Consider the following 8363-nt stretch of genomic DNA (forward strand, 5'->3'; position numbering starts at 1 on the left):
GTATTTGGGAAAATATGGATTTGTGGTGAGCTGTCAAAAATATTTTCAAATATGTTGATTAAAAGGATATTTTCCAGTTCTATCCATGCTAACATCAGATACTTTGATACTTGAAATATGTGTTTCACAGTGTTCAATAAAAGTGACAATATGAAAATGCAACAGATTATTAATTTACATAATGCCAAACCCACACGTTAGGCCATCTGGAGCCTGGGGCTGGGGCATGTGGGAAGGGAAGAGGGTGCAGAGATTCCCTGGGGTCTGGAGGAAGGAGAGGCAACTGTCTGCAACTTCAACATTTTTCCAGGAATAACTGCTCGTTTGTACTAGTATAGAACAGTGAAAGGTGAGGGAAGAGTGATTTTAATCTTGTTCAAATTTAGTAGGAATATTACTTTTTAGCTGTCTAATAAACAAATTTGATTTTGTTTAACTTCACAAATTTTGTGTTGGTATTGGCCCTTTGTTGTAAAGGCCTTATGTTATAATGTTAGTACTAGACAATCTGCAAAGAAAAATAATCCCTTTGCTGTATGAATCTGATGTGGCACCGTGTGGACACAACTGGAGAGGCTGGTTGACAATAATAAGGAAAGCAGGTCACCCGAGCACGAGAGCCTTGGGCTGGGTGCGGAGCTCTGTGGGGGAGACGGGGGCTCTAGGGTAGAGGCAGGTGGGCGTCCCCGATAGGTGCCAAGGGCTTTTCCAAAGGGCGGTGAGAGGCAGTGGGGGGTTGGGCTTTGACTCATCAATCATTTGTGTACCGGTAACATCTTCTGGTTTTTCTCATTAGATACCAAAATATTACTTAAAAAGAATTCATGACTTTGAAAAAGCACAGATTTCTACTCACCAGGCTTTGCTCAAAATCATCTTTAGAGCAACATATTTCCAAGTCCTATAAAGAAATGATATCTTCTTCCAGAAATAATATGAGGCATTTGTTCCCCTTTCTCTTTCTGAGAAAATCTCTCCCTGGCAACCATCAAAATTTGTCCTGTTGGTTTTCACTCTCACTAGGATATTTGTAAACTTGAGAGAAGTAAAACTCCGCTGCCATTCTTGGGGGTCCATAGGGCATGGCCTTGCTGTGTGATTGCGACGGAGACGGCTCTGTGGGCCTGCCCTTTGTAACAAGCACAGACGGTTCACCTGCCACAAAGTTGCCTATAAGTCATCTCACATCCACAAGCCTGTAAACCAGAGTATGTTTCGGAATCTTGCTGCCAAGTCGGAAACGTTGCCCATCTTGGAGAACTCTTGGTTTACATCCAAAGATGGAGTGCTGTTTATCTCTGTAAACCCTCTCTCTCACACAGTTCCTGATGGCTACCAGTTAGTAAATGAATTTGTGTACCATTCATGTTTGTTAATCTTCAGGCAAGTTAGTGTCAGCATCACCATTGATTGATTTGGAAGAAATGATTCATCCTTGTGATACATGTTTCTCAGTCATTGGAACGGCAAAGTAGAAAATGCCACACACCATCCCGCTGCGTGTTAGGCAGGGCCTTGGCATTCTCTTACTGTTGCACCAGTCAGCACATGTCAGACACAGAATGTCACCCCATGTGGCCGAACTGGGCTCCTTGCTGGAGCCTTCTAACTTTGCTAACTTTATTAAAGTGTCGAAGACATTGAAAGGAAGGGAAATCAACCTGGCTCATCTGCTCTTCAACGTCCCATCAGAAGGCCGGCCTGCTTGGAGCCCCACTTCATTCTCCGAGTGGGAGAGGTGTCCCAGCACAAACCCGTCTGAGGCTGAACAGCCGGTGGTCATCGTGAAGGCCCTGCACTGTGGTCAGAGGTCAAGCATCCCCAGCAGCAGGTCGGGGGCCGTGACTAGGAGCGCAGCTGCCCGCCTGGATGCCCACGCTTCAGACACTTGGCCGCCGAGGAGACAGGAGTCCAGGTGGAATCACGTGTATCACTTACACAGACAGCAGACATCAGGCCAGCAGGGCAGCAGGTCCCCACCTCCTTAGCACCCCACACAGGGTGAGCCTGAAGCACAGGGAGCAGCCGGCAGGCGGCCTGGGAGTGGGGTCACGGCGCTGGGGGAGCTGTCCCCCAGTTACAGCCAAGTAGTCTGACATAAACAGAAGCCTGCAGCTGTGCCCTGCGGGGGAGGGAGGGAGGTGGAAATGCGGTGCTCACCCACACGCGGGTGGCGCATGAGAAACGTTCTTATGGCAGCCCCCCCACCCCACCCCCACCCCCACCCCCACATGAGGGAACATGGATGAGAAACGGCTGCTTGGCAGCTGCCCACAGGGCCGCTCGTCTCCCTTCACTTCGGGAGGAATTACGGGGCATCCCGCCAAGACCCGGGCCAGACTGCGGTTCCGCTTTGCCTTCCGTGGCCGGTGCGGGGCCGTGCCAGGTTGCCAGCACGCCGTGGTGGGGCCGATCCCTGCGGAGCGCCCTGCCCAGCTCTCAGCGTGGGAGGAAGCTTCAGAAGCGCAGGATCTGGAGCCCTGTGAAGCTGGGTGGGTGAGAATTTTGAGGTTTTTGAACTTCAGATATAATTTTATTTAAGATATGCTTCAGGGACTGAATAGCCCCATCTTCCATCTCTGTGTGTGGCTGACACACAAAGGCTCGTTTCTTCTTCACTGTCCGTGCCCAGCAAGAGTTGGCAGTGTTGGTGTGCCCCACACAGCCATTCAGGGAGCCAGACTGAGGGCAGCAGCTTTTCACATCTTGTAGCTGCAGCATCTGCAAGTCACGGTCCCCTCCGTCATCCCAACAGGAAAGGACACAGCCAGAAGGTCACGTACCAGCTCTTCCATCCTTTGGCCTAAAAGTGACCCAAGTCACTTCTGCCCACAGCTTACTGGTCAGAACTGTCACATGGCCCAACCTAACTGCCCAGGCTGGGGAATGTGGGGGAGCAGGTAGAATATTTAGGGAGCATATTGCCTTTGCCACAGATGCGCATTTAGGAAGACTTATGCCTTATTGATGTTCCAGGCTTCTTCATGAACGTCTAAAGTAAATCAAGCTGTTAATTCACAGATTTTTCTCACTGTGATGTTCCTCCTGGAAAATGAAACAAACAGTATCCATGGTTCATTGTGAGTTGTCAGAAAGTCTCCGTCATTCCTATGCCAATTTTTCTAGGCACTGCTCACATTTTTATTGAGTAAGAAGTTTTCGGTTTTTCTGAGCAATGCATACCCAGATGGGTTCCATCTGATGCTGCTTAAACCCATTTAATACCTGGAACATGAGTGGTGACCCATGTGCATACTGTGGTGTATATTAAAGAGTGTGCTGTGGTGTATATTAGACCAGAATGCAGCTGGGCATAGGGAAACGGCTAAAAGGGGGGTACTGGCTATCAAGCCGAAATACCCATAATTCGGTTGACTACAAACTAGTTTTAACATGTGATCTGGCACTCAACTTTGACCCCCATATATAGATGCTGGGGACCCCTCTCGGAGGTTGCTTGCTGTGACTCCCCTGGCCATAGGTCCCACATTGACAGTGTGCATCCAAGACCACGGTGGGACTTAAGAGGGAAGAGGGACTCCTCAACTTCTAAAAAGAGATGAATGAAAATCCAAATGGGTCCCTGGAAAATTATTTGTTCTATGTATTTACTCGTTCATCATATGCTATTGTGCACAGCACAGGATGTAATGTGAGAGATGTGGGTGGCTTAGATACGGGTCACAAACACCGCGCTTTAGGGCACTGATGAACTAGAGCTGCAGGGACGGTAGTTATGAAAATAGCGAATACAATGCAAATATAGTCTGTTCTAGTAGAAGCTGCTCTTTATACAATACTAATTATGCTATTACTATACATCCTATGATAATATATTAAGGTTAAATTGTCAGACCAACTCACATTCAAATATATTTAATGTGGTAAAAATATATAATTACTTTAATGTAGTGCAAAATGGGACACATTTAAATTGGGTGAATAGAATCTTATATGGCACCACTGATTTTACATAATTACGTAAGTAAATATAAACTAATTTTTTAATTAGATTTGGCAACATTCAAATTAGAACTTTAAAGAATCTTTAATGGAGACTTCTAGCCTTTGAAAGTGATACAGGCATAGTTAAGATGTGTATTGTTTTATTAGTTTTTAACCAGTGCTGAGGATCTGAGCCTACGGGCATGTATGTAAATGCACAGAGTAATCAGCAGGGATCATTGTTCTGATTCCCTCCACCTTGTCCGAATCTTTTCTGATTTCTTCTTACTATTATTATCTAGAGTAGTTATTCTAAAAGTTATTCTTTAAAATAATAATAATAATAATAATAACAAACACTTTTAGTGAGAGCTCGAGCCATGGCCAAATCAAAATAAACAGTGCATTTTATGAATCAAGAGCCTGAAGTTTCATTGATAATAACTGCTTTTAAATTCTTTTTTAGCTTTGCCTGGAAAATATTTCCCACAGTGTACATGGAATGTTCTTCCTCAGTATTCCTGACATCTGGTGGGGACACAGGATCGTGGCAGGTATTGCCGGGTATTCTGGTTAATACTAGCTGTCAGAGCAATCTCTAAAACAAGCCAACCCTTCAGTGGCTCAAGTATGACAGTAGTTTATTTTTGCCTATGTAATGTCCAAAACAAGTATTGCTTTTCTAGTCTTTAAAAAAAATTTAAATTGAATAAAATTGATATGCACTATTATGCTAGTTTCAAATGTCCAACACAGTGACCCAGTGATGACATATGTCACCAGATGCTTGCGACGCCAAGTGGAGTTCCCCATTAGCATCCATGATGCTGCAGCATTATTGGTTATATTGTATATGTTGTACTTCCTACTGCCAGGGATCAGTTTAGAAAAAGCATGGGCCCCAGCCCTGACCAACGGGACCCAGAGGCATTCTTCTGGAGACCGTTACAAGCTCTCCCCGCTCTTAAAAAGGGACACAGGGAAGGAGGGAGGAACGTGCTCTTTCCTGTGCCCTCTGGTTTGGACCTCGAGGCAGGAGGAGGTGATCCTCGTCCCCGCTGCGATCCGCATGCTGAGCTGGCCGCTGCTGGGAGACCCTGACTTCACCCTGGACACACTGGAACCCCCGTCATGTCCTGACTGCTTGTCACTACGCTGCTGACTCTTCTGTCCTTAGGGCCCAAAGCAGTAGCTAAAGTCACGTCTTTGCTTATTTTTTCCTGCTGCTCTCCTGCTCCTAAAATGTGAGCTCCCTGAGGGGAGCACCCGGGTCCCTCCTGGGTCGCTGTGGGCCCGCTGCATGGACCGGGCGCGGACACACACTGCGGCAGGCACCTCAGGGCCGCTCCCGGAATGCATGAGGACGCGGCCCCTCCAGGGCGGAGACTCAGCTCACGCGTTTCTGGGGCGCTGGCGAGTGGCAGGAGCCCTAAAGCCTTTGCTGGCTCAACAGACCAGAGAACCCAGAAGACAGCTGCTTCAGAACAAAATTTAATAGCGTTTACAGATGGACAAAAAAAAATAACAATGAGCCAAGTCATTACAAGACTATGGTATGAAGGCACAGGGCACACGTAAAGGGACCGGGGCCTCTGGCACCAGCTGACGAGGATGCCACAGTGTCCGCTGATGGCGCTTCTCGTGCCTGTTGTTGGCTGATGCCAGCTATTCTGCAAGCTGGGCTGGTCAGTGGGGGGCAGGGGAGGTGGGGGTGCAGGCAGAGGGATGCCCTGAACACCTCGGGGAGGCTGATGGGAGAGGTGACGGGGCCCGAGGTCCTCATCCCAGTGATGTGCTGCCTGGCCCCGGCTCACGGCCCAAATCACCCCTGCAAGGGGCCCATGTCAGCCCCCATCTCCCCTTCCTCCTCCTTCTCCTCCTCTTCCACCTTAAAGGCCTTCGCTGGCCGCTCCTCCCCGACGGCTGTTTCCTCGGGGTCCTGAAGCCGGTGCCGCTTCATGTGGGCACAGCGAGTCCACATCTTGTCAAACACCCTGAAGAGTCAGCAGAGGACACGGGTCAGAGCAGGGGGAAGGTGGGCTGAGGGCCACGGGGACAGAGGGCAGGCTGTGCGGGTGCATCCGGGGACAGGGCTGGTGCCCACCTCTCACACTCCCCACAGGGAAAAGCGCCTTGGCCCTGGACGCGCCCCGGAGGCTCAGGGGTCCGCTTGGGAGCAGCACTTGGGCTCGCGGTGATGACGGATTCTCCCCTGCCACTCTCCGTCTCTGTCTTCAACTCAAGGGTTGGATGGTGGTGGCGTCTCTTCTGAGGGCTGCAAGTGGCCTGCAGAAGGGGCAGAAATGACATCAGGGTGCCGACCTTCCACCTTCTGAGGGTGATGCTTTCCTCTGTAGGGGCCCCCTTCCCCACCCCGACCTGGGTGGTCAGTAGGTCTTCAGACCAGCACTGAACTCCAGTGAGACCCCATTGCCCCAGAATCCCCTACCTTTGTTTCTGTTGGGTCTGTCTCGGCCAGCTTCCTTTTGACCCTCTTTTCCAGTGCTGGGGCCCAAGAAGAGGTAGTAAACGTGACCCTCTTTTTCCAGCCATAGTAATACTGTACACACTGGGCCACAGTCTTTGTCCGGACCTGGGGAAAGAAAACAGCAGCGGGCTTTGGGCACTGCCCCACACGCGCCCTCGCCGTGGGGCTAGGCACTTCCTGAAAGCTCTCCTGGAATGTCTCTCCCCTCTGGCCTGGCACGCCCCTGGGCTACAAGGAGCACAGAAGCACAGAGTCCTGCTGGTGATGAGGGGCTCAGGGTGACGCCGCCGTAGCCAGCACCGTGCAAGCTCTGCACGCTCTCTGATCCCCAATTCAATCCCGGGAGGCCTTCCCTTCAGGAAGGTGTACACGAGGGCTCCCTACACAGGCGCTCACTGTGACGTCAGGCCTAATGGCTATGCATTTACCAGCTGGGACTCCCATCAGCAGATACCATAAAGCCTTTGCAACAGCCAGGCAGCGCCCTGCAGTGCAGAGGTAGGCGGCCCACGAGAGGAGGGGGGGTTTTGAGGGAACAGTCGGATCCTTGGGCATTCAGACCCCACCGTGTGCTCTCCCCCCACTAAGAATGGACCCCATTAATAATAACTTCTGTAAAAGCAAAGCAGAACGGGAAAGTTTAATTGCTCTAGGAAGACAATTTCTCAGGAAAATTAAATTGGCCATTTACAATGTGGGGCTCACTTCAGAAAATACTTTCTCCATGTGAAATTTTTCCAGCTCTGTACATCTTCAAAGACTCGGAGCTAGAGTAGTAAATCCTCTGCCTAAGAATTATCAGTACGTTAGAAGAAAAAAAGAAAGAAGTTGGACTTCTGCTTCCAGACAAGATGGAGCAGCAGGAGCTACACTGACCTTCCCATTCAAAACAATGAGAAGAAACAGTCAAAATGTCTGAAATGATGTTTGGGAAGACGCTAGGCAAGCCAAGAACAAGTCTTTCTGAGAGACAGAAGATAAGCCCCCACTGTCCCTACACACTACACCCTGAGAGAGTTTCCAGGCCACGGCCTGGGGAGAGGGGTCCGGGCAGAGCCCGGTGGGCTTCCTGAGCTGAGATGGGAGGGGGTCCTGGGAGAACAAGGCGGTGAGAGTTCACAGGACAAGACAGGACAGGGAAGAGAGCTGCTCAGAGGAAACTTCCAGAGATCTGGGGGGCACTCCCCTCGAGCAGTCAGCAATGTGCTGACCAGCATGTGCACGTGAGGTGGCCCAAAACTGGGTAAAGAACCGCCTGGAAGAAGTAGATGAAAAGGCTCTTTCTTGAAAAAGTTCAATGTACACCTATCATGTGAGCCACTCATTCCTTTCCTAAGTATTTACCACCCACCCTCCCCGAAACCAACACTACTTGTTCATGTAGAGATTTGAAAGTGAATGTTCACAGAAGCTTTATTTGTAAATGCAGATACCTGGAAACCACTCAGATGTCCCTCAATAGGGGAAGGATTAAACGAACTGTGTTACATCCACACAATGGAATACTCCTCAGCAAGAAAAAGGGTCCACACAGTAACATGGATGAACCTCACAATAGTGATGCTGAGTGTAAGGAGCAACACAAGGCAGACAAGCAGTGCACATGCTGCAGGATTGATAGAAAACACTGGAAAGTGCAAACTTACATAGTGACAGAAAGAAGATGAGGAGGTGATTAGGGACAGGGGTGGTAAGAAAAAGGTATTTACCACGGGGGCAGGAAGAAACTTTTGGGGGTGATGAATGTGTTTATCTTGATCATGGTGATGGTTTTGCAGGTATAAATATGTCAAAACATCAAATCTTACATTTTGGTTACGTGCAGTTTTGTGTGTATCAAGTTAAAAGAACAAAAAACATCAGCAGACATTAAGTGTAGTATGTTCGCATCCTTTCTAAATACATGTATTTATGTATTTGCACATATGTA

At 49.0% G+C, this 8363-nt stretch overlaps 1 protein-coding gene across 1 annotated transcript; it reads right to left on the reverse strand.

Moving 5' to 3' along the window:
- Nucleotides 1-4808: 4808 nt before the first annotated feature.
- On the reverse strand, nt 4809-6503 carry LOC130682374 (zinc finger protein 541-like). Its single transcript, XM_057496747.1, has 2 exons — nt 6050-6503; nt 4809-5939 (listed from the first exon to the last, which is right to left on the reverse strand). Exons 1-2 carry the CDS (start codon nt 6253-6255, stop codon nt 5768-5770), a joined length of 378 nt encoding a protein of 125 aa, XP_057352730.1. The 5' UTR covers nt 6256-6503; the 3' UTR covers nt 4809-5767.
- Nucleotides 6504-8363: the final 1860 nt, after the last annotated feature.

Source organism: Manis pentadactyla, unplaced genomic scaffold (genome assembly GCF_030020395.1).
Source record: "Manis pentadactyla isolate mManPen7 unplaced genomic scaffold, mManPen7.hap1 scaffold_377, whole genome shotgun sequence".
NCBI lineage: Eukaryota > Metazoa > Chordata > Mammalia > Pholidota > Manidae > Manis > Manis pentadactyla.

Excerpts from the sequence above, each read along its gene's own strand:
- LOC130682374 (XM_057496747.1), bottom strand. The coding sequence starts at position 6,255 with ATGTCATTTCTGCCCCTTCTGCAGGCCACTTGCAGCCCTCAGAAGAGA. Across the intron at positions 5,940-6,049 it reads CCCTGTGGGGAGTGTGAGAG|GGTGTTTGACAAGATGTGGA; the intron begins GTGGGCACCAGC and ends CTGACTCTTCAG.